At 45.8% G+C, this 27,404-nt stretch overlaps 1 protein-coding gene and 1 pseudogene across 1 annotated transcript; both read right to left on the reverse strand.

Annotated features, from left to right (window-relative positions):
- Positions 1-989: 989 nt before the first annotated feature.
- LOC117861902 (uncharacterized) lies at positions 990-2,485 on the reverse strand. Its single transcript, XM_034745425.2, has 2 exons — positions 2,171-2,485; positions 990-2,085 (listed from the first exon to the last, which is right to left on the reverse strand). Exon 2 carries the CDS (start codon positions 2,016-2,018, stop codon positions 1,560-1,562), a length of 459 nt encoding a protein of 152 aa, XP_034601316.1. The 5' UTR covers positions 2,019-2,085; positions 2,171-2,485; the 3' UTR covers positions 990-1,559.
- A 309-nt stretch (positions 2,486-2,794) lies between these two features.
- Positions 2,795-17,165, reverse strand: LOC117846984 (uncharacterized; annotated as a pseudogene).
- Between the last annotated feature and the right edge of the window lie 10,239 nt (positions 17,166-27,404).

The following is a 27,404-nucleotide window of genomic DNA, read 5'->3' on the forward strand; positions in this document are numbered from 1 at the left end:
CGCCAGGCGCCTCGCGAGTCGCGACCCTGGCCGCCGCCCTACCGTTCCTCACCGCGCACTGGCCCTTGGCTGTGTACACTCTCACCGAGGCACCATCGACAATTCGAGGCGCGCGAAGCCGAGTAAATTTGAACAACCAGCGGTAGGCACTACCATAAGCCGCTCGAGAACGGTGAAGATGGCAATAATACGAGGCTGAGCGTTGCCTGTTCGGGGCCGAGGCCATCATCGGCAGGGCTTGCGTGAGCCACAGGCCACCATAAGCTGCTCTGGCTCGACGCAGCCTCCTCGCGACGCACCACAACGTGAGCCGCGGCCTTGCGTGAGTCGGATTCGCGCGGCACGCGGTTGAAGAAGCTCCTGCGCTGCGGCCGGCCGCCTTGCACAGAGCCTCCTTCGCGCGCCGCCGCGCCTTAAGCTCCTCCTCTGAGACTCCCGCTTCTGCCAGCGGCCGACGAACGTCGGTACGAAGTCCCACGCAGGCTGACGGAGCAGCGGGTAGAGCGGCGTGGAGGAGTCGAGTCCCTCACCGCACGCCGCCGGGGGTCACTGAGCGCAAGGAGGAGGCACGCCGAGCGTCGCTTCACGCGGAGCCAGGGGAGAGAGCGCGCCGTCCAGAACACTCCAGACCACCCGATGCTGGCCCTGGCCCTTGTAAATCTAACGGTAGAGAAACCACAGGAGAACAAGACATGCCACGTGGATGTATCTGTATCCATGTAATTTGGACGGCCGCGCTATACATCTTGTGAAACGAAATTATTACGAACGCTTTACACCCAGTTGAACAAGATCACTGTGATAAACTTTGAACTTTAACTGTTGAGCAATTGAACAGGAAAGTCAATGAAAAGTTTCCGTGACAACTTGCACACATGAAGGCCTGCTTTGCCAGTAAAAGCAAATTCAGAGGTGGATCAATTGGTTTCTGCCCTCAACCACACGCAAAGAGAAAAACCGAAAGGGTACAATAACAGTGGCCACTAGTGTTGTCAAACTAGGAGACAGCAACTTGTACTGCCCAAAAATGAATGCGGGATAAACATTAAACACACACATCGGTAGTGATGTCAAATTACAAGACAGCAACTTCTACTGCCCAAAAATGGCAACCTTGAATCTATGATGGCAAGTAATCTTTCTCTCTGCTTTAATTTTTTGGTCGATAGGTGTTCCTGCGGCCTCGCAACCCAAACTTTCTTATGGTTATGAAAATTCATGTTTCCAGTGTACAACAAATTTCGACAAGCGGCGGAAAAACAAGACCGACTTGAGATTCGCAATATACACAACGAACTATAGATTTGGGTCCTCTTTGTCACTGTACATTAGCCATTAGGCGCCGAGATACTATCTGCGCCTTTGATTTGGAGCCGTCCGATAAGCTTTGAGATGGTTGGGGACGTTAAGGCCGGTAGTTCTGAGTGTGTCTCGCTCTCGCCGACGGCAAGCGCTCTTGGCCCCTCTAAAGCCCATCGTTGGATCATGATCGAACGGCCGGGGGGCCCTGATAGGGGCGCCCTTTACCCCGACACGAGGAGGACCTGTGCGCGTGGGCGCTAGAGGAGGACCTCGACGTGGACGACGGTGGCGGCGTCGGGCGGGCCGACGACGAAGCGCTCGGACTGGGCCTTGCGGAGCACGGCGGGGCCGGGGGCGACGTCGGGTGTGCCCTCCTCGGAGCTGTCGTCCTCCTCCGGGATGGAGGACAACACGCCGGCCCACGACGACCCCGCGCCGCCGTAGCTGTAGTAGTAGCAGTACTCCTCGCCGCTGCCGCCGCCGCCCATCCGGTATCCGTAGAACTCCTCCGCCGCCGACGACGGCCTGAGCCGGAGCACCTTGATGAAGAGCTTGTGCAGCAGCTTCGGGAGCCCCGCGCGCTGCTTCTTGATCCGGCCACCGTCGGCCGCCGCCAGCGCCGGTGGCACCGCCGGGAACCACGGCATCCTGCCGGCGGCGGGACTTGGCGTGGTTGCTTGGCGGATCTGGTGGAGCGTAGCAGGCTTTGTGATCATCGATCGAGCTCGTGAATCTTTTGGCTTTCACTTGGCGCTCTTCTGTTTAGGCCGTGTTTTTATACTCCTGTATGTGTTAGCTGCAATAATCAGGATAAGGCAGAGCAGCTGCAGGGGGGATGAAGCTTTACAGAGTGGAGGGCTTGCTCGACCTCGCCGTGTGTGGTGGAGAGGCCGGCGACGACGACAGGTTAGTGAGGACGGCCGGGTACTGCCACGCTTGTCACGGACTCCGCAGCGGGAGGCGTCTGATGGCCGCGGGGTTAGCTTAATCGCATGGCGCCCAAGGCCGGAGCCAGATGATCTGATCGAGCCGTAGCTTTAGACTTGCAGAGCATCGGCTGGGCCGACTGCCGCCATGGATTACATATGCAGTGACATAATCGGAAATTATGAGGCCCTTCGTTTTCGTTGCTCGTGGACGCCATGCATGACGGATCATAACTTCATAAGTACTTCGACAGCGATTCTAGTTCTCCCTTCTCTCGGTTTGCTCGTGCATGCTCTCTGTGCCTTTTGCTGTCCGCGGCAACATCCGTGTTCGTTGTTCAAGCCAGGCTTGTTGCTCATTTGCTCGGTGAACTCTGTTTTCTTTTAAGGCGCTGTTTGTTTCGTCGGAATTGAATCTCATTCTAGGAATCTGGATTCAATAGGAATTAAATTACATAGAATCAGATTTATTTTAATTTTCTTGTTTGGATGTACAAAGAAACTAATTCTTAGAATTAGATTCCAAATATTGTTTGGTTGATTAGAAATTCAAATGGAACAACATGCTACCAACATAACTCTCTCTCTAACACATGGAGTTGTTTCAGTAGCCACCTCTTCCTCATCTTCTCCGGAAGCGCCAACAAAAATTTATACTTGCGTGTATCAAATAGGTCCAATAAAAAGTGTCTTCATCCAATCATTCTACCTCATTCAGTGTGTTTAGAATTTATTTTGATGTTGGGCCTTTAGGGGCTTCCTCCTTGAGTGCTTCAGCGAACTTGTCCATTTTTTCAGCTATCATAGAGGTAAAAGAGTCACCTGACCGTTGCCTCTTTAAACTTCCTGAAGTTGCCGATGATGTAGGCTCTTTGTTACTAAGATCTTCCTTACTCATGTCTTTTGAGCTCTCAGCTGCAGTCTTTGTCGCTTCACCGGTAGCATGGTCTTTGCCAAACACCAAGCTAATTGAGTCCCAGTACAAGACAGTCTTGTGCCTATACACAGTAGCTTCTTTATTTTTCTATAGAAAACAAATGTTGTACTTGGTTAGAAAACAAGTGTAGAGTAATTTCTTTAGAAAACAAGTGTAGAGCAATTTCTTTTACATGTAGAAAACGCTGGCACTATGTATGCAGCTGTTACATGCATACAATTATTCTTCCTAGTTCCTACCATTATTCTTTGTGTTAGTTAGGTACTTTGTTCCTACGTGGTTAACATATGTATATCCATCCTGCAGATGTGCTATTAGTATCAATAAGCTACTTTCAGTCGACATAACCAGCTAGTTATCCAGGCATCAGGAGGGTAACTAGTACGTGATCAAGAATAAGGTGTAAATGCAATACTTGAACAATAAATAAACTTGATTGTCATGATTTAACCAGATAACAAGCCACTGCACTTAGCTGAATCCATAAAAGTGCAATTCTATGCAATGTAAGCAAATAACAAAATTGCATGAGAGAATAGTGGTATGAGAGAACACAACTTACAACTGCATATAACAATAATAAATACGATTGATACTTACCGCCACATATTCTTCCCATACAGAATCACTGTCAACAGATATTTTATTTTTGTTCCAATCTCAACCAAATCCACTTGATTCCAGCATACCATTGATGATAGTGTAGTGTTTGTCAAAGGTCTTGTTCCTCGCCATGATGTTGTCTTTTGTGATATCCACATTACACTTTTCTCGGATATTCTTGATAGCAGCTATATAGGCACGAGACTTCCACCAATTTTGGCATCTGTCACCCTCCCTTGTTATAGTACTCCATAAATGTGTCAAGAGGAGCCTTGTCCATGTCGTCATTCCAAGAAATGTAACCCCTGCCCGAGCCTGACTTCTTGCCCTTCTCCATATCCTACAGGAAAAAAGTTCACAAAGATTATTAGTAAAATATTAAGGAGCAACACAAAATATCATAAATTTGAGCATGCATTGATGATAGAATTTATCAGACATTGACCACATCTCGCTTGGTAATCAACAAACATTTGGTTAGCTTTGGTATCCCTAAAATTGCTCCATTCATTTGATGATTGAACATTGGTAATCATACCCACTTCACTTTGAACTTCATGAGGTTCAACAGATATTACTTGATCAACTTGGTGTATAAGTAAGTCATCCATACCTCTCTGTCTACAATTACAAAGTTGTGCAATATGCAGCAAGCATTAATGATCCTAATCTGCATGAATTTAGTAGAAATGAGTTACATGCTAGGGTCATTCAGAGGTGAATTTCAAGCTAGGTTACTAACTACGGAATACCTAATTTTGTAAGTCAAAATATGAGTTGCTTCTTAGTATAGCCCACCTCATCTTCAATAGCCCAAATGTTCTCTCTATCACATTTCTAGCAGTTGAATGACGTAAATTGAATAGTTCTTTGGCAGTGGATGGGTTATGCCCTTGAGCAGCCCACTCATTCAAGTGGTAGCGAGTGGATCGATATGGAGCAAGAAAGCTTGGTCCATTGGTGTATCCAGCATCTACTAGATAGTATTTTCCACTTGGAATAACAAATGCATCATCCCGAGACATTGCATCACGTAGCACACGTGAATCTGAAGCCGATCCTTCCCATCCCGCTAAGACATAAACAAATTTCATGTGATGATCACAAACCCCCAAAACATTGGTGGTAATCTGTTGCTTCCTATTCCTATACCTCCCTTGATCAGCCAAAGGCACAAAAACATCAATGTGTGTACCATCTAATGCTCTAAGGCAATCTTCAAACCACTTCCACTCGGAATCCTCAGGTTGTACAACTGATGGATCAGGAAGCTTGATAAATTCATGGCATAATGATAGAATACCTCTCAGAACCTCATTGAAGTGACGGCATATTGGCTCAAGTGACCATCCATATGAGCTACGAATCATCCTCATCTTAGTGCCATGACCCACTACAAGCAAAAAGATTGCTACCTTTTCTTCTACCGACACATTCTTGTTATCACACATACCACATCTCTCATGTAAGATGACACATAGGTCATAAAATGATCTCTTAGTTAGACGCAAACTATCATAGCAATAGACATTTGATCCTTGGTACATATTTCTTAGCATTTGTTTGCATGTAGCTACATCTCTCTCAGCCACTTCATCCGGATCAACGATATGTCTAGGTCTCTTACGCTGATACCAGTACAAAATCATGCGCATGACAGCAGAAACAAATAAAACAGCCACTCCTTTTCTCTTCTTCGTACGCTTCTCTCTCATTTGCTCCATGCTTGTATTAACCAAGTCTATGTTGTTATCAAGCATCTAAAGCACATATGCAAAAAGGAATGTTTTAATTTATCATAAAAAAGGTTCATAATTAAAGCACATATGCAAGTGATCAGAATAACACAAAATATTATTTTATTGCATAGGATTATACAATGGAGTTGGAAGCAGAAGTTCAGAAAAACCTATAGAGGTAGTTCAGAAATTGGTAGTTTCACGCTTTCAGCATGTCCATTTTTCTGGCACCTATAGAGGTTTGTCAGTGTATAAACAGGCTTGACATCCTGAATCACTTCGTGTAGTTATAGACTTATGACACTGCATTGATGGGTTACACTAAAAAATGGTGATGCAATCACATAGTATGCCACATGAAAAACCTCAAATGGTTCTAAAAATGGTGCCCTCAATATTGTCATAACAAGAACAATTATGTTGTCTCTTCCAAAAATTAGTTCAGCATTCAAATTCATAGGCTGCAAAATTAGTGCTGCATTCAAATTCATAGACAAAGTTCCTCTGTTTCTAGTACATAGAAGCTGGTACTGTTTTTTGAATTTTCTGACTGCTTGTAGACTTGCAGAATGTGAAGAAGCCAAGGCGTAATCATCACGCAAGTTATTATTGATCATCACACATTCACACAGTAGCACATCATACCTTATAATGAAAATGTTATTGAACAAGCGTAACCTATTAAACATGGTTTTCTAACTTTGATCAGATGTTAACAAGCAACAATAGATTGCTTCGAGAAGACTAACTACAGCTACCTATTATACATAATCTACCTACTGAAAGCATAAGATTACAATGAATACTCATCGCCAATTGGAGCTACAAATAATGGAGCAAGTGATTACAACAAATTACGCTAAGAACCAGATCCACAACAAATTACCAGATCAAGAACCCTAAGAATGAAGTGCAACAACCAGATCAAGACACAAATAGTAAGAACGAAGTGCAATCAGGGAGGAGAAGAGATGTTGCACGAACCCTAGAGGGCAGCGAGGTAGATGGGGGCGCCGGAGGAGGACGGGGCGGCGGAGGAGGTAGATGTCGCCTTCTTCGTGGAGGAGGGGGCGGCGAAGGAGAAAGAGGGGACGATGGAGGAGGGGGCGGTGGAGGAGGGGGCGTGTCGTCGTGATGGAGGCAAGTCGGGAGAGGAGGCGGCACGACGTCGGGGAGGGGAGGCGAGTCGGGAGGGGAGATAGCTGCGGATGGAATCGATTTCTTATTTTTAGCTCCGGAATGTGTCACAGGCAAGGAAATTGGCCCGTGGAAATCACTGGAAGGACGATTTCCAATTCCATGTGCAGCCAAACACGTCGGCCCAGGAAAAGAATTCCAATTCAGCCCATTTCCATGCAGCCAAACAGGTCCTAAGGAAAAACATGGGAGAAGGACTCATAATGACAGGGTACCACAACAATTTGTACTTGGGGAACAAATGTATGACACTATGACGAAAAGAAAACTACACATGTATGACACTATGAAGATAAAACCGTCACTTGGGGAATTGACAATCAGCACAATACAAATCACAGAGAAGTATTTAGTGCTTTGCACATTCCATAGTTTTGCCTATACTTCCATATATGGATGGAATCCTGATTGGCAAACTTGTTCACTTTACAAATTTCATAGATGTAGTATATGTTGTAAAACATCCTGGTATCAAAATCTGTACAATGTTCGCATCATTGGAATCACATCATCATAACTTCCCCATTTTTTTTTTGCAAAATAAATGCTTTGACATGTTAAGCACCTATGAATTACCTGAGATTTTCTTGAAGTTCACAATCATGCAGACTCGAAAACAACCAGAAAACAAAGAAGATGCAAAATAAGTTAAAATAAAAAGATGTGAGAGAATAAGGGGAAAAAGAGCAAACCTGGGGTCCCTATCTATATTCTGGAAGGTGTATAAGAGCTATAACTATAAAGCCCAATTAAGCCCATTAGCTACAACTATTGTCTGACGCTAACTAGCTAATCATTCCATTCTTTTGGACCCTTAGGTAAACCAGCGTGGGGATGAAAGAAAATGTTGGATGAGAATTGTTGAATCAACATTTTTCTGGAAAAGATGAACCAACATTTTTCCGAAAAAAGTTGAACCAACATTTTTGAAAGAAAGTTGAACCAACATTTTTTTCGCAAAAAGTTCACCCAACATTTTTGGAAGCTTTCTTCTCCGACGCCGGGGCCGGGCTGCACGGCAGCGCTGGGGCGGCGGCGCATGGGGGAGGCGTGTTGGGGCACGCCAGTGTCAGGGCCGGGCTATAGGGGGGACAGCGCTGGCGGCGGGGCTGGGCTGCAAGGGGCGGCACATGGGGCACGTGCGGCACCGGCCGTAGGGGCAGCAGTAGCAGGGGGGTGGGGGCGACTGTCGGCGGTGAGGGTGGAGGAGGCAGGGGCAGCGGCGGGAGTGGAGGAGGCAGGGGTAGGGTGATGTGTGTTAGGTGTCGGGGATAGATCCTAGTAGGAAGAAGACGAACTCCTAGTAGGATTCCCCTTTAATCCTACTAGAATTCATACTATGTAATCCTACTAGGACTCCTCCTTGTAACCGACTAGTAATCCTTCCCTTGAGTATATAAAGGAGGGTAGGGGTAGCTAGTTCGAAAGCTCAGAACCATCATCATAGCCAACAATCAGGCTATACAACACCCAAGCACAAGGCACAATATACAACACCCCAAACAAGACGTAGGGTATTATGCTACTCTGGCAGCCCGAACCTGTATAAATCCGTGTCTTGTGTCCTCGCTTTTACCTTCGAGTTCCAGGTCCGACGATCCCCCATTAACCAATCTACTACCTCGGGATACCCCTCGGTAGGTTGCAGGGTATAAAACACCTACATTAGAGTTGTGGGGATCCAACGGTGTGAGTTGTTTTGCATGAATCTCAAACACTGGAAGGTGAGGGAGAAAAAAATCTTCCGGAGGATGGTTTGGATTTCCGGCAAACTTGATAAAGAAAAACTAGATGATTGGGGGCCATTTTCCTTTTCGTATTTTTTTATTTTTATTTTAGTATTTTGCAAAAATATATGTGCTAACAAAAAAATTACAAATCTACACTATACCACCATTTGAAACAGCGGAAGGTGCACTGTAGCAACCTATCGCCAGTTGAACCGGCAAAATATCTTCCCTGGGCAGCACATTTTCAAAACATCATAATTAATTCATATGAACTTGGATGTAGATAAATTTATATGAAAATTGTAGCTCTAGACGAGGTTTACAGCTTTGTAGTTTAACATTTTTCATTTGGATCCATCTTGGTGCTCAAATAATGATAAAAGTTTCAGATCTGATCTGAAACTTGTATTGATTATTTGAGCAAAAAGATGGCACCAATTGAAAAAAGTTTGAACTACAAAATTGCAAACCTTATCGAAAGCTACAATTTTTATATAAAACTTATCTCGGATAAGTTCATATAAATTAGTTATGATTTTTGAATGTGTGCTGCCCAGTTTTAGATCTAAAATTTGAATTTTAGGTCCGAAACTTGTATCGTTTATTTGAGCACCAAGATAATACTAAATAAAAAAGTTTGAACTATAAAGTTGTAGATCTCATCGAGATCTACAATTTTCATATAAGGTTTATCTCTATCCGAATTCATATGAATTAGTTATGATTTCAACCGGCGGTAAGTTTGCTATAGTGTACCTTCCGCCGTTTCATTTGGCTATAGCTGTTTCAAACGGCGGTATAGGTATAGATTTGTAAATTTTTTTTGTTAGAATATATATTTTTGCAAAAACTAAAATAAAAAATATAAAAATAAAAAAATTGTTCCTTTTCTGTGAATAGTAGGCTAATGGCCCGTGTTCGATTTTGGGCTTCTCCTATAATTTGGACCTACGCATGCATAATCGCAGGTAGGGAGGGAGGAGCTTCCTTTATATTTTTGGGCCTACAGCCTGCAGATGTATTCAGCCCACTTATCAGAAGCTCCACACTCCACTCCCTCCATTCCAACGTGCTTTGCTCAAGTTGAGGAACTTTTGATGTACAACTTTTGATCTCACAACTACTATAACGATTTTTTTAATCTTCAGTCTTTATGCATATTTATAAAAAATACAGTTAGTTAGGTAAATTAGGTGACGGTAAATTATAAAAAAAAATATGACTTGGCAAGCATGGTGAGAAGGTGAACATTATACATGAGAGACAACCCGTCTTTTTGGGCACATTGGGTTCTCTCGCTGGCTCGCCTTGCCTCGCTGGCACGGGCAACGAGAAGCTCGCCCACCCGAGTGAGCCGATTTGGCCCTCCCACGGGAGCGAGCCAAATCTCGCCAGCACAGGCACCGAGGTAGCTGGGCAAGGGAACCAGACGTCGATAAGAACTGTGTCGGCCATGCATCTATGGGCCTACCGAGATGCCGATAAGAACTGTGTTAGCCATACATTTATGAACCCACCGGGAGGCTTTGACAGTCTACATACGGGGTTGTACATCAAGATGTGTCAGACATGGAGACTATGGTGCAAGACGGTGTGGTGTACATGGCGGACAAGGACTAATCGAGGATTAGGAAAGTACTCGTAGCAATTAGAGTTGAACTCTCTGGTCGAATCTGACTAGTACTCTTGTACAACAACCGACCTATAATGTTGCCCCTGGCAATATAAGGCGAGGCAGGGACCCCTCCAAACAATCATCAATCAATACAATCCAACCAACACACATGACGTAGGGTATTACGTGACATAAGCAACCCGAACCTGTCTAAATCGTGTGTTCGAGTTCACCTTTGAGTTCCTGGTCTTCGGCGAGCCCCACGCACAAAACACTACCTTGGGTACCCCTCGGTAGGTTGCCGGATATAAACACCAACAGCTGATGCGCCAGGTAAGGGATCTTGTTAAAGATCCACTGGAGAACTCGATGGCTCTAGTCATCATCAAGCCTATCGTCGCATTCGAAGAAGGTGCGATGTTCATCTTCGGCTCCTGGATCTGCATCACAGACGGTGCTGGAAACTTCCACCGCCACATCACACCGGTCTTGAGGAGAAGTACTACGACATCAACCTCCATCGCTAAGCTATGGAGTATTTCGTTGAAAAATTCAATGAAATTTTTGACCTCTTTCGAGGTCCTAGGGACGAGTCCAAGTACAACTCGACGTCTCCCACCAGTCGGACTGGCTCCCACGAGCTGGCGTCTGAGCCATCATGTGAATCGGTCTACGATACAACTCGATTCCCGTTCGGACTCTGAAACACAGGTGCTGTCTTCCAAACCACCCTGTCTAGATCCCTATCCAACTCGGATTCGATCGAGGACCTCGACTACTACTCGGATCTAGACAAGGAGATTCCTTTGTTAGGTCCATAGCAGGGCCTGGTAATCACATCTACTCCACAAGGCAGATTCGTATACTTACCCGGCATGAAACCATCTGCTCTCACCAAGGACGACGAGTCATGCCTTGTCACGTACCTCGACAACCTTTCGTACCAGGAGGGAACACCTTTGTCTCCTATCTATGAAGAAGATGGCCCTATAGAGATCATCACGTCAAGCTCGGCTAGTTTTTCCCCAGAACGGGAACTACTCACCATAATCACTTCTCAAGGGGCCAACAACGGCGAAGAGCAACCAGAAAGAAATCCACAATGTGAGCACCATCCAGATGACGTGTCGGCGGATGAACTCTCTGCCAATGTCCAAGGAGAAGAGACGGAAAGTCAAAGGATACGCCGGCAAGCAAGAAACGCAAAGCGAGCATATCGACGCCGCCTCCTTGCAAACGACCTACCCATCATGAACTTGGATCACGCGTTCGAAGCAGTTTCAACACGTCAACATAACACTCCTCTCGCCACCATCGCGTTCATCGATCTACTCACCCGAGCGATGGCACAAGACAAGTACACCAGGCAACTGGCTCTACTGGCGGAGCATGCATACAATCTACTCAATCGGGAGAATCCGATCAGCTCGGTTCGACGCACCTCCTCCCACTGTGGCAGCAGCAGCAGACATCCAAGTCACCTCGAAGCTGCTAAAAATGAGGTTCTTAGAATTGTGCAACCTAGGGCAAGTCATCACAGGGCAGAAGGTAGTCGGACGGGACCCTCGGGAGGCCGCAGCCACCATGGGCCCTGCCAAGAGCCTGAGCAACATTGCGACCTCCGTGAGCAGCTCAACCAGAATCGCGACGTTCGCATCATCATCCAAGGACGTTGCCGTGAACGCGATCAAGAAGTCGACTACTCGATAGAAGACACTGATGGGTTCCCCACCTTTTCAAGACGAGTACGCAAGACAGAACTATCTGACAACTTTAAACTTCCGGGTATCAACAAGTATGATGGCAAGCAGGACCCAGTCCAATGGCTGAGGTGCTACTCGCTAGTGGTCCAAGCGGTGGGAGGAAGCGATGATACCAAATTCATTTGCTTCCCCATTTGTATAGAGGCAGGGCCACTCACTTGGCTCAAGTCTCTAGAAAGGAACTCCATCGACATGTTGAGTCAACTGAAGGCGGCGTTCACAAACAACTTCGTGGAGGCGATGCAACGTCTTGGCAATAGGATCGAATTGTCACAAATCAAACAACAACAAGGCGAAACCCTGCGTATTTATCTATGCTATTTCTTCGATAAGAAGGTTACTGTCGTGAATATCACGGAGAAGGACGCCATAGAGTGCTTCCAGAATAGTCTCTACGACTGCCGGATGTTCCAAAACTTTGGCAGAAGACGCCCGAAAGATATCAAGTTTCTTAAGACCATGATACAAGCCTGGGCAGACGAAGAAGACAAGGAGATCGAACGCTTTGAATCTAGTCGTAACATAGGCTAGAACAACAACAACAACCAAAGCAACGGCTAAAGTAACGGCAAGAATCACACAATCACTCCAATGACAACTGAGGCAACTACTCAGGTGGTCAAAACCGCAAGAGGAAGCCACACAATACTGTCGTGGCAATGTCCCAGTCCTCCAAGAAGAACAGTGGAAATCAAGAGAGGACTCCGTTCAAGGAGCTCCTGAAAAAGCAGTGCCCATGGCACCCAAACTCAAAACACTCTGCGATGGACTGCATAATCCTTCGTAGACTCATGAAAGACCTACCGAAATCTTCTGGAGCTAAAGACAAAGGAAAGACCAAAGAAGATGAAGATGAGGACAACAATGGAAAATTCCAGAACCCGTCCAACACCGTCAACGTCATATTCGGCGGCACTCCGGGTACTGCTACCAAGCGGTTCTAGAAATTAACCCTCCGGGAAATCATGTCCATTGAGCCAGCGACTCCTACGTTCCTTAAGTGGTTCGAGGTGCCACTCACCTTTTCAAGAATGGATCAATGGATTAGTTTCTCCGACCTAGGATGCTACCCTCTCATCCTGGATCCAGTTGTCGCATGCTCTCGCCTCACAAAAGTACTCATTGACGGCGGTAGTGGCCTCAACGTGCTCTTCGCTAAGACTTTGAGGAAGATTGGTCTCGACGTAACAGATATGCTCACCCCGACGAACTCTCCATTCTACGGGATTGTACCGGGTAATGCGACTATACCCCCTGGTCAGGTGGTTTTGCCAGGTACTTTTGCGATCAAGGATCATTAGTGGACCAAGTACATCTAGTTTGAGGTGGCTGACTTCGAGACCTCGTATCACGCCATCCTTGGAAGACCAGCACTGGCCAAGTTCATGGCCATCCTGCATTACGTGTACCTAGTACTCAAAATGCTGGGACCTAAGGGAGTACTCTCCCTGTGCGAAGACTCAAAGAGATCATACGACTGCGACACAGAAGCTGTGGAACTGGCAGCGACTACTTAGGTGCCAAACTCCATAATGCAAGTCTTTACTGCCTTCAAGAAATTGTCCCCGATGGAACTCGAAATCCCAGAGAAGAAGTCGGGGGCAACCAAAGTCAAGCCGGCAAGAGAGGTTGATATAAAACCTATCAACCTCGAGACCGGTGACAGCTCCAAGACAACCTTGATTGGCTCAGGGCTGGATCCAAAATAGGAAGACGCGCTCGTTAGCTTCCTCCGGGCCAACCGAGATATTTTCGCATGGAAGCCATCTGATATGCCGGGGGTGCCCAGGGATTTGATCGAGTACTCACTAAACGTGGATCCAAAAAAGCCATGCCCAACCCACTAGAAGAAACCTTCGCAAGCCTGCGAGGATACCGATGGAAGCTGAACCCAACAAAGTGCATGTTTGGTGTACCCTCTGAAAAACTACTCGGATTCATCATCAGTCATCGAGGAATCAAGACTAATCCCTGGAAGATCATTGCCATCACCAACTTGCACACCCTATTGTGCATCAAGGACGTCCAGAAGCTGACTAGATGCATGGCGACCCTCAACAGATTTATCTCAAGACTTGGAGGATGGGGACTACCCCTCTTCAAACTACTCAAGCGGTAGGACAAGTTCCAGTGCACCGAGGAGGCGGAACAAGCCCTTCAATAGTTGAAGGATTTCCTATCAAAGCCACCGGTCCTCACGGTGCCTACTCCCAATGAAGACTTGCTGCTCTACATTGCCGCAACTACTAATGTAGCACAACGATCGTGGTCAAAAGACCAGAACCAGGCCATGTACACTAGGTACAGAGGCCCATCTACTTTGTCGGCGAGGTGCTGTTGGACTCCAAAACTAGGTACCTGCCCATACAAAAGCTGCAATATGCAATACTACTCACCTCGTGGAAGCTACGACATTACTTCCAGGAACACAACATCTCCGTCATCACAGACTTCCTGTTGGGAAACATACTCCACAACAGAGATGCAACAGGAAGAATCTCCAATTGGGTAGTAGAACTCAGAGCTTTGTCCCTGGAATTCAAGCCAAGGACGGCCATTAAGTCATAAGCACTAGTTGACTTCATGGCAGAGTGGCGGGAAAATCAAGTACCCGCACCGGCAGAACGACCTGAGCATTGGGTCATGTACTTCAATGGATCACTCAAGTTCAAGGGCGCCTGTGCAGGAGTACTCTTAATCTCTCCCAAGGGCGAACAACTCAAGTACATCTTGTAGATCATCTAGGAGGTCTCCAACAACGAAGCAGAATACGAAGATCTACTTCATGGGCTCCGTCTGACAGTCTCGCTGGGAATCAAATGGTTGTTGGTCTATGGCGACTCACTAGTAGTCATCAACCAAGTCAACGACGAGTGGGATCACCACTTTGACAACATGGATGCGTATTACCTTGAAGTACGCAAGCTGGAGAATAAGTTCTCTAGTCTGGAGTTCCACCACGTGGCTCGAGACAACAACGTAGCCGCAGACATCTTATCCAAGCTTGGATGTACTCCAGCTTCATCCATGAACTACACAAGCCATCCATACAGATGCCGGCACCATCTAAAACAACCGATCGCGGCAATGATGCGCTAGACTGGGAGGTTATGATGATCGACGTAGATTGGAGAACCCACTTCATCCACTACATCAAAAAGCACAAGTTGCCTCCTGACAACATAGAAGCAAAGCAAGTCTCATGGTGCGCCAAGAACTACGTTCTAGTTGGGGATAAGCTCTATAGACAAGGCACATCATCAGGAGTACTCTTGAAGTGCGTCTCATGTGAAGATGGCAAGGACATACTAGAGGAGATTCACAAAGGCATCTGCGGCAACCATGCATCATCTAGAACGATCATGGGAAAAGATTTCAGAGTAGGCTTCTATTGGCCTACAGCTCTCAAGGATGTTGAAGAACTAGTCCGCCGGTGCCAAGGTTGTCAATTCTTCGCCAAGCAGCAACACGTCCCCGTCTACAAGCTGATCACCATACCGCCCTCCTGGCCTTTCGCACGCTGGGGACTAGACATGATTGGTCCTCTACCTACGGTGCCTGGAGGCTTCAACCGAGTACTTATGGTGATTGACAAGTTTACCAAGTGGATCAAGGTGAAACCAGTAACCTGTCCTAAGGTAGATAGAGTACTTGACTTCCTCGACGAGATCGTCCATCGCTACGGCTTCCCCAATTGCATCATCACAGACCTGGGCTTGAATTTCAACAATCACTAAATCTGAGAGTACTACGAGAACAGTGGGATTGACATTCGGTACGTCTCTGTTGCTCATCCGCGGGCCAACGGTCAGGTTGAGCGCGCCAACAGGATGGTACTGGAAGCTCTCAAGAAGCGACTACACGATGTTGGCAATACCAAAGGAGGCAAGTGGCTCAAGGAGCTACCAAATGTCCTCTGGGGATTTGCACACAGCCGTGCAAGTCTACGGGGCACTCGTCCTACTTCCTGGTCTATGGATCAGAAGCTGTCCTATCCGCCGACATCATGTTAAAATTTCTAGTAGTCGAGTAATACGAGGAAGGTGCGGCTAAAGAAACAAGGTGTCTAGACTTAGTCAGCCTCGAAGAAGCTCGCTATGCAGTACTCGTCCAGTCAGCAAGATACCTTGAAGGAATTTGCTACTATCATGATCGCAACGTCAAAGAGTGTTTGTTCAACACAGGCGACATGGTCCTCAAGCGTATTCAATACACCAAGGGGCTGCACAAGCTAAACTCGCCTTGAGAGGGTCCTTACATCATATCCAAGGTCACTGGACCTAGGTCGTATAGGCTCCAAACTCTCACTAGTGAAGAAGTCAACAACTCGTGGAACATTGAACATTTGTGTCGATTCTACCCATAGTCTACATACTCGTGTAAACTGGCCATCGGCCACAGTTGTATAGTTACAATTTAATAAAGCAGAGTTATTTTTTTGCCGCAAAAGACTAGTTCTTGCCTACTTGCAACTTATATTCACAAGTCTGCACACATGTCTTCCGGGTTATTTAACTCATTAGATAGCAGCAACTTGCACAGAAGCAAGCCTGCACACACAAATCTCGAGCTAATCAGCTCCTTGGACAAATCTGTCCATCGACGGCCTTCGCAAAAAGAAGTCGTCAAAACAACTTGGGAGTTATCTACACTACCCGAGTCCTTATCTAGATAAGTTTGTCTAGTCGCAGCTTGTAATAACAAGTTTGCAAGTTCCAGGTCTCCAGAGCACAACACCCAAACAATCCAGAGAGGTTGCCAAGGTAGGCTCCAGATCATGAAGTTCTGAAGAGTCTCCTTGCCTGACGAGTTTGACTTCGCAGATACACGAGTATTGGAGCTCCGCAAAAAGGAGTTACATCCTAAAGGTACTCTACATAGTGTATTTGAAGAGGCTCATAGGAGCAACCTTGTGCGTGGACACTCACGACTACCATACGAGTAAACATCAAGGTAGCTTGCGAGATGCACTAAACCAAAAGAATTCAAACAAGTTGACAAGCAAACAAAAAATGTGAGAAGACTCCAAATAATTTTCATTAACATAACTTTTTTATATTACAGACAACTTTTTTTTAGATCACTCAAGGTCTATTTGACTGGCTACTTCTTGAGCAATAGGAGCCCTCTCCTCCAAATACTACTGGAACTGCTCATCAGAGCAATCCTCGGCAATGCCTTCTGCCACAGGAGCCAAGTTGGCTTGTGAGTAGAATGACTTCACCATTGCCAGCAGCTGCTTGGAGATGGACTTCACAGTCTTGTTCATGTAGCCGATGACCTTCTCAGGTACATCCCTGAGTAACTCTGCCAAGGAACGGGGCTCCACGCCTTCCTCCGAAGGCTCCACCATGTTAGCAATGGGCTGAGCGGCTTCTGTTAGCTCTTTGAGAGCAAGATCCTTTGCCTCCAACTCAGCCTACTGCACTCAAAGTTTCTCCATTAGATCCACAAGCTGGACCACCTCGTCCTTGCGCAGCTGCTTCTTCTTATCAAACTTGTGCTCCAAGGTTTCGTATTTCTTGGTCAACTTGTCGTACTCATCCATGACTTGATAGTACACATTCTGCCTATCCATGGCACGACCCTGGAGATCGTTATTCTCCTTGGTAAGCTCTGCAAGCACAAAGGTATAGAACAAGTCAGTATTACCAAGGCCAAACAAGTACTTGAAGACAAAGGAGGATGATAGCCTACCTTCATTCCGGTTTCTCATCCCTTTGTTGAGCTTCTGTAGATGGTCCTTCTCCTCCGCGGCATCCTGCATGGTATTCTGGTGCCTAGCGGCTTGGCCGTCGTACTTCCTCAACAGCCGGGAGGAGTATTGCCGCTCTTTGGCTAGTTTTTGCTCTAGTGCCTCGTCTCATTGGATGGTGTCTCCAATTACTTCAAGAATTCTCAATTTCTCGCGGGAGCGCTGGATCAGTGTCTACAACACACAAGCAAAGTACTCATGTAACCAATTTCAAGATGAAGATCAAGAACAAAAGCAAAGCTTACCTGCGTATACTCGCCTACTTGGTGATACATGTCCATCAGCGTGGCCTTAAACTCCACGGTGATCAGGGGGTTAGCTATCAGTGCGATCTTCTCTGGGTTCACCACGGGAGGGACCAGCGTGTCATCATGCTCCTCGACATCCGGCGCACTGAGAGGGACCATCGCCTGACTAGTCGATGGACCAGTCTATGACGGCATGGAGGTAGTCGCCCCACGACTAGTTGATGGCCCTGCCTCGGACGGCGGGACAATGGCCAACACTTGTAGCACCCAGCAGCCTTGACATCAACTTCTGGCTCGGGGGCTACACGTGCAGCCTCGACTTCATCGGTGGCTACCACCTCTACCTCGGCCTCGGGCTCCACCTCAGCCTCTAGCTCCGGCTCAGTATCATGGCTGCCAACTCCGTCACCATCATGGAAGTAATTTTCGCAACGAGTTCGGCCTCTGGCAGCTCGAGGGCTGGCACTGCAGATATGTCAAGTGACAACAACATGTCGTGCATAAGAGCTGCGACAAGAGATACCGCACCTGGGGCAACCTCGGGCGCTGGTTGATCTTCCGGTGGTGGAACAACGGGCTCCAAGGTGAGTTCGGGGATTGAGCTGCTACTGCCATCAACACCAGACTCCAGGATGACTTCCTAGGCTGAGCGGCTACTGCCATCAGCACCAGACTTCGTACTCGGACCCTCAGCTTCCACGCTAGTAGATCTCCTACAACAAAGACAAGCGTTGCAACACATTACTCGGTGATACTACTCGACGACATCAAGTTGATATTGGTACACGGATACTTACTGGGTGGACCTCCTTATCTTGATGGAGGGCTCAGTTCCCAGACACGGCGCCTTAACGGTAGGTGACGGCTTCTTTGGCGTGGCCCGTTGGATCACAGTCGGATCCTCGCCAGCCTTAGCCGCCGTCTCCTCTCGTTGGGTACTTGGCGTCGGGATTTCCTCTATAGTCGGTAGCCTCCACCACCGTAGGACTAGAGTAGTCAGTTCTTCCACCTCTGTCTCCTCCTCGACTACTTGCACATCAGCAATGTCAAAGTCAGATTCTAGTGCTAGAAGCAAAACAACGTATGGGTACTCAATCCTCAGGATCTTGTTACCTGAGGTAGGACTTCATCGGCTGATGATTTCTTCGCCACCCGTTTGGCAGTGGCAGTACGCGCCTTCTTCGGGTGTGGCACCACTTCAACTTCCGGAATGTCCTTTGCTGTGCGTTTGGACGTCCCAGACGATGACCCCGCCTTGTCGGAAAGACGGGGTTGCACAACAAATTTTTTAGCAGACTCTAAGTCAGAGCTACTGAAGGAGGACCAATCTGGTGAGTCCTCCCTCTCCTTCTCCTTTTCCTCCTCCTCCTCAAGTGCCTTCTGTATAGCCACAAGGGACTGCATACGAGGGGTGACATCAGCTCCAGGCGGAGGAGGGTTGGAGACATACAAGTTTAGTTCATCCTGCAAAACAGAAGACTAGTCAGTAACATTGATAAACACCAACACTTGTACTCGTGTGTTGTGGGCAATGGGTACTTACAGGATTTGGCGGGTTCGCGGTGCAGTGCTCTCGTAGGATCACCGAGAAACCCTTGACACGCTTGAAGAAACGCTTCATACATGCCATCACTTCGTTAGGGGACAGCTCCTCCGACGTCATCCTTGACGGGTCATCGGGACCCGAGTAGTCGTACCCTGCTGTGCAACGCAACTGCAGGGGCTGGACACGCTTCCTCATGAAGCTGAAGGCTATAATGACGCTGGTCAGGCCATCCTTCTTGAGCTGGGCGATCTTCTTAATCAAGTCCAGCAGCTAAAAGCCGTCGGAACTACTCAGCTCGTCTAGCCTGTGGTTGTTCCACATTGGATAGTGGCCGGTGACCTTGGGAAGACGGGACTCGTGATTTTCACTGTAGAACCACTGTTGCTTCCATCCATAATGGGAGTCTATAAGCTCGTACTCGATGTATTGGCTCTTGAACTGCTCCCGTAGCTGGATCCCTGTCCCTCTGACTACTAATGTGTGGTCCATCCAGGGCTGGGGCTTCACTCTGAAGAACTTCCTAAACAGTTGGAAGTAGGGCTGAATGCCCAGGAAAGCCTCGTAGACATGCACAAAGATGGCAACATGCAAGATACAATTGGGGTTGAGGTGGACAAGTTTGAGATTGTAGTACCTCAGCAACCCTCGGAAGAACTCGGACGATGGCAGAGCCAACCCGTGCTCGATGAAGTGTGTGAAGATCACTGTCTCATCTAGGTTGCTCTCAAAAGGTCACGGATTTCCGGCTGTTTCCCTCCAATCCATGAACTCCTTCTCCTAGAGTAGATTCGCACGCACTAGGACCTGGATGTCCGCCTCCTTCAAGGTGGATGGCTTCCAGGCGCTAGTTTGATTCGGCAACACCGTCTGGTTGGTCTTCCTGTACTTAGGCGGTGGCAGCAGGACGTCCTTCTCTTTCTTACAGGCCTTGCGTTTCTTCGACTCCGTTGCCTTGCTTGAGGATGCTTTCTTGGGCACCATTGGTCTGATGGTCTTCTGGCACATCAGCTGGATGGATACACATTGGGAGGTGGCGGCGCTAGGGCAATAGTGAGAATATGAATGGCTCGGGCGCACTAGCTCGGGTAAACGGAAGGGATAAGATTCCTTTGATATTTATAATTGCGTCATAGGTAACCGAGCGGTGAGAATTACGGGGAATATTCCATTTTTTAAGCCATCATTTATCGCAGGAACGGTTACTAATTTTTTCAGAAGAGATAAGATTTCTGAAGGCGAACGGTCACATTGGACCAGTGGTTGACCCTTATACCCAAACTAATTGTGTTACGGCTCGGGGGCTGTGTGCCATGTGCCCGTTGGATAAAAAGTTTTTTCTCGGGTTTTCAGGGGAAACAGATGTGAGATTACAAGATTGACCCTGAGCCTGATTCTTCAATTCAACCTAAGGCTCGGGGACTACTCCATATGGAGTGCAATTTTCATCGTACTTCCATATAAAGATCAAGTTTGAAGATTCAAGATTCAAGTTAAATGAGGCTTGAGCACCTTCTAGCCGCATGGCAGTACTCGAGCACATACGAAGACTCAATCCGATCAAGCACTCACAAGGAGCACCACAAGGTAGTCGGCGACGTCTACAGAAGTACTCAGGGCTGCTGCATTTGACTAAAAATTACTTGGGGGCTTGTCAGCCATACATCTATGGACCTACCGGGAGGCTTGGACAGTTCTACATACGGGGTTGTACACCAAGACGTGTCAGACATGGAGACTACGATGCAGGACGGCGTGGTATACATGGCGGACAAGGACTAGTCGAGGATTAGGAAACTACTCGTAGAAATTATAGTAGGACTCTCTAATCAAATCTGAGTAGTACTCTTGTACCACAACCGACCTGTAACCCTGCCCCCAACAATATAAGGCGAGGCAGTGACTCCCTCCAAACAATCATCAATCAATACAATCTAACCAACATGTAGGATATAGGGTATTATTGTGTGTTCGAGTTCACCTTCGAGTTCCTAGTCTTTAACGAGCTCCACGTATAAAACACTACCTCAAGTACCTCCTTGATAGGTTACTGGGTCTAAACATCGACAAACTATACTACCTCGCTCGGCAAGGCGACACAATAGCCGGCGAGAGAACCAAACGTGCCCTTTGTCTCTGACCCGAATACACCTCAAATTCTACACCGGCCCCTTGCTTGACTAGTTGACTACCAGCGTTGAAGGAGTAGAAGAGAATCAACGAACTCCTGTTCAGTAGTCTTGGTAACCTTGGACAGACTACGTATTAATATATTATTACTAGTTAATTAGAGGCTCCATTTGGAGCATCCACTTTAATTCTCACCATGCGAGCTAGAAAAATAGATAAATGATGGTAGAAATTCTCACAAAATTTAGAAACCCATCCATCGAAATGGTAACAACAACCATTGGATTAATAATATTTTCTAAAAAATTACACACCTCTATCTAAAGTGACCGTCAAAACCTATATCTAGATTACCCACCTTTATCATTATAAAAAAAGAGTAATCTGCTACTTCTTTACCTACTTATCCATCTATGCCCCTATGAAAAAAAAATCTTGGAAGAATGCTCCTAATTAAATCCAAAAAAAAAATTCACGGTGAGGGTCAGCTCTGTAACCATGGACAGGAGAAGTTATGCATGTTCCAAAACCTCCATCATTTTTGTGCGCATTGCTATTGGAGACTAGTTCTTCTCACAACTACTCCCTCCGTTCCAAATTATAGGTCGTTTTGATTTTTCTAGGTGCATACCTTAATATAGTATATGTCTAGATGCATACAAATATCTATGAACCTATAAAAAAGCCAAAACGACTTATAATTTGAAACGGAGGGAGTAGAAGTTTAGTAATCCCGTACTCACGAGAACGTTAGGTACTCATGAATAGATTTTGCACAAAAAGCAAAATTATAGTAACGATTATAGTGACCACTGATTTACTGAATTCATGAACAAGGAAAAGAAATGAGCAAAGAGATAAACTACTCGATGCATTCACAAATCAAACCAACGCTCTTTTATGCTCCGCTAGCTATCCCATTACCTAGTGGTCCGAAATTTGAAGACATAGAAGCGCGCATGGGATTGTGAGCCACAGTAACGGATCGATGGACAGGGCCAGAGACACGAAGCCATGCATGCTGTACGTGAAAAAAAAAGAGGAACCTGAAGATCTCTGAAAGCAACCAACCAACCATGCAGGCAGAGCTCGATCTCGCAGAACCCCAATTACTTCGCTGCATGCCCGGCCGGCCGGCGAATTGAATTGGAGTGGTGTCACTGCCGCCAGTGCCAGTCCCACGCGACGCCGGCCGGCCGGCCGACAGTGAAGGGCATGCACAATCTACATGCCTTTGAGCTGTGTACTGCTCTCGTACGAACTGAACCACAACTATTCGCTTAGAATTAATGCACAAGCTCCCAACACGGCTATGGAGTAGCACGAACCCAAGTGCACTCGACCATCATTTCACCTCATTTAACCTAGGTACCTGCAGCACATAGAACTTTCAATTCTTCATAGATCTCTGCCTGCCTGCAATAACTGCCCCTGCACAATTCGCAAAAGAGAATCGTTGGAACACTGGCAAGGACGCAAGGTCACTCCCAATTAGGGGGGAAGAGTTTGATCAGGATGAAATTAGGTATACACTCTTTTCTGGAAAATGTCACATACCAATGCTGGGGAAAAAATTCCATTTCACCCGATGATTCCCTAATCCCCGTGCATCGCTCGCGGTAAATGCTATGGCCAGGATATGGAATAACAAAATGGAACAACTAAAACATTCTAATGATGTGTAATACTCTTGGAAGCAACGGAATGGAACTCTTCTGTTGGGATTGGTTTTATGATAACCAAGGGCGGACCTACGTTAACGTGAGTGAGGGCACATTTGAGTTGTTCTCACTCAAATTTTTATGACTCTAGGGTAATTTTAGTTGTTCTCAAGGAGTGCCCCCACTCAAAATTCTGCCTAGGTCCGGCCCTTGATAACTATTTCCCCCCACAATTTCAAATGTACATATTTACCTTTATTATTTCTTATTTTGATCTAATTCTATTTTTGAGATGGTTGAAAATCGTGTTTACTTGTTCCGGAATCCTTCATCTATGATTTGTGAAATCCTAGGGTTTAGAAATTACTTCAGGAATTCCTATTCTTTTTTGGTTCAAAAGAGTAGCAACACTTTGTTTTTTTTCTTATTTTCTTTGATAAAGCATTCCACTCTTCTAAGGAAATCAAATATAAACTATTGATTCAGATAGACTTTAAATTGAAAAAGTTTTTCCAATCTTCCAAAGTTGGGATTTTTATTTATTTATTTTAGCCTTTTGATTTTTATGTTAAGGATACACTTACAATGTTGGTCTAATTTATTAGTTTTAACTGACCCTTGATTGTTTCATTGTTGGCCTCCTCTACTATTTCTTAAATGTTTTCATTATAAGATTTCAATATAATTTTACTCCATTTATTAAAGCTTTGTCTTTTATTAAAATTTCATCCTTGGAAGTGCTATTCTATTGATACCTTCGAGTATTAGTCATCAATAATCAACACTCTCAATGATTGATCCCAACGGTTTTCCTTTGTAAGTGGCCAACAGGTTTATTTTATTTTTGATGACACATCTTAACACCATTAGAAATGAGCTTGTTGCCTTTTAAATGTTATTGCTATTTGTCTATAACAACCAGGAAAGATAGAACAAAATTCTAGGATTTATGCTAACCACTTAAGGAAAATGCGAAAGAGTACCAAAACTGTCGGCCATGAAAACATTCACAAAATACATCTAAACAAGTACAAAAATTGTGCAAAATCTAGCTATAGTGTTTTCAAAAGTTGAATCATCACAGTCAAATAATGAGAAAAATATATACTGATGCATGCATGGCTAATGTTTAAATTCATTTGTTGATTGAGAACAACCAAAAACAACAGAGCACTCTTTTGTGACTCCAGAAAGTAGGAGTAAATATTCCAGTGCAGCCGGGAGACTGTCATGCGCGTGCAGTGGCTGTCTCCGATCGATGGAGATCTCCTGAACCTCGCCTGGCTGGAGGACCCTCAAAAGTAAAGAGGTGATCTGGCTCTCTCCATGCATATATGCTTGCATGTCATACCTCTTCCGTGGTGCCATTCAATGCGTTCATGACCTCCGCCGTGATCGCCTGGCTCTTGCTTTCTCCCAGGCCATCCCTTAACTGGTTTCAGTGAAGCTTCGGCAGCTTGCAAGCTATCTACTAGAGCACAGTAGTAAGTGTGCATGTATTGTACGTACGTGCCAGTCTGTGGGGGAGGGAGCGTACGCAGCATATACTATGTCCCATGCATTTATCAGGAGCGCACTCATCATTTTGTCTTTCTAGATCGAAACCAAAGCTGCAGGGCACGTACAACGGTCACTGCTGGGAATGCGCCATCGATACCGGTTGGAACCCCCCTTCAGTTTTGCAACCGGTATTGGTAGTTCAGTACTAAAGGGTTGAAATAACCAGTACTAAAGGGGTCCCTTTAGTACCAGTTGGGGAGACCAACTGGTATTTAGTACTGGTTGGTCTCCCAACTGGTACTAATTTATTATTTTTTGTTTCTTTTATATTTCTTTATTCTATATTCGTATTTCGTATTTGTATAAAGTTGTATTTATCTTTAATATTACATTTGAGAGACTATTATATATATATATACATATTGTGCATATACATATATATATATAGTAGATCAATGGGTTTGCACAATTAGAACTAATTTATTGTTAAGAATTTTATATACGTACGTTAATTCGTGGTCGGTCATACGCTTCGGACCTACAAAGCCATGGATGAACTCACATACGTAGTATCCGTATAAATTATTCCCCGGCTCCTATCTCAAACACTATATATATATGGAAAAAAGTTATGAAATATTTGTTGTGTTCAAGAAAGTGTCACGAGATATGAAAATTCAACACATACCAGGAATTCAGTCTTCCAATAAAGTTTCTCCTTGAATTCACCCACATGATTTCGATGGAATCGAGCCCATGCTTTGTTCAGAACGTCTATGAGGTCTTTGTATTGATCTTTTGGTTTCCTCAAAGAGTCCAAGACATATACGAAGCTCATATCAGGCACGATAACAAGGAGTATCCAGTGGAAGCTCCACAGTCAAAGCTAGTTAGTCTTATGTTTAACTGCTAGTTCGAAAAAGAAAGAGTTGGAAAAAATGCTCACTTGAAGTTGTATGGTAGTAGTATGTACTTCTTATAATGTTGCTTGTCGAGGAACTTATATATATTCTTCAATGTCCTATTTGGTTTATCTCTTAGAGTTGACTCGTTTACAACATCGGGGTCCATGAAGCCTACGTCATAGTATCCTTTCCTCTAACAAGTTTGAATCTCCATTCTGCATGATACAAAATTGAATAGGAGTTAAGACATCGCATAATGACTAGAGTGGGGATTTTGAAGTTAGAGCAAATTAAAGACTTACAGAACCCAGAAACTGATGAATGACTTGTCAAGTTTGTCTTAATTGCAAAGGTAATATAATTCCTCCAGCGCCACATTTATAATGTCTTCCCCACGGAAATAATGTTGATCTCCAATCCAAACTTCGAGCACGAAAAAACCATTGGTTGAAGCCTCCATGTACCATTGGTGCAACTTGTACATCTTTGTTGGAAGACGGTCCACCAACTGCGGCCACACAAGCGGTTTACCATACTCATATTTCCATTTAGCAGCCCCAGGGTGCTTTGGGACGTGATCCTCCCCTCCAAGTTGAGCTGGGGTGAGATTTGTATCTTTGGCAAATTGTAGAAGGTTTTGATCAAACTTCGAAAGCACCTTGAGCGGGGCAATCGATTGGTTGGATTGGGTTTCAAGTTATGGAATATTTCACCCACTTTTCTTCCTCTTCTGAAAAGTATTTGTTATTTGTCTGTCGTAGTCAGATAGCGGTAGTTTCTCTGGCTGTTTCCTTCACTCCACCTCCATGCTTTTGATGAAAGCCCGAAGTTTACCCTTATCAAGTAGTGGATCTTTCTTCGGCTTCTCCCATGTGAAGAAAGCTTTAACCTCAGCATCCACTACTGCGCGGAGTTCCTCATCTGTCATATCACATGGGTACTTGGGCTCTGGTTCCTTCTCCTTCAGCTTTTTCTGCTTCTTCGTAGCCACAGTAGGCGGAACTAAAGGCATCTTTCACTGTGTAGCCATGCTCATAGCAGGGGGAGGTGGACTCATGCTAGGATCCCTATTTGGTAGTGGACTCATGCTAGGATCCCTGTCTGGTAGTGGAGAGAGTGCCCTGGTAGATGGCGTAGGTGATATTGCCCTTGACCCTTGAGGAGATGATCCCAAGGTCGGGGGATTCGGTTACGTAATCCTTATGTAGGGCTTGGGTCATAGAATCCAACCATGGATGGCTTTTCCTAAATTCTTTTCCCCATCACCTCTAGGTATCTCCAGTTCCAGGTCATCCCAACCATCAACCACTCAGTCCACCTCAACTTTGGTGTAACTGCGAGCAGGAATCTCCACTCCATGAAGTGTTTTTCATTGGAGTAACAAGCTCACAAGAGGCTCTCCTAGTGATGTCGTCCATGGGGTGGTGTTAGTTGTCCTCAAGTATGTTATAAAATCCTCCAGCTGGGGCTTCCGTGGAAGCGACACTGCTTCGACGCTGAGAGGGGCTTCTGTCGACATGTGCCCCTGATGTTGCAGCTGCTTGTTCACTAGCTTGTTTGCTAAGAGCTAGAGCCACACACTGGTCGATTGCTTCCTCCATTCTTGCCTCTGTCAAAGCTACATGTTCTTGCAACTCTTGCAGCTGTCGTGTGTGTTCGGCCTTACTTCTTTGGCGACTTTTGTATGAATCAATGTGCTCACGAAAGGCAAACTTACATGGAATTACTCCTTTGCCTTGGCAACCTCCAGGGTGTTCGGGATTACCAAGTGCCATAGTCAGCTCCTCCTTCTCTCGATCAGGTACGAGAGATCCATCAGCCGTTGCCTTTATTAAGTCAAAAAGCCTTGT

Source organism: Setaria viridis, chromosome 1 (assembly GCF_005286985.2).
Source record: "Setaria viridis chromosome 1, Setaria_viridis_v4.0, whole genome shotgun sequence".
Taxonomy (NCBI): Eukaryota; Viridiplantae; Streptophyta; class Magnoliopsida; order Poales; family Poaceae; genus Setaria; species Setaria viridis.

What these genes read in the sequence shown, in the direction of transcription:
- LOC117861902 (XM_034745425.2), bottom strand. Translation starts at nt 2,018, where the DNA reads ATGATCACAAAGCCTGCTACGCTCCACCAGATCCGCCAAGCAACCACG.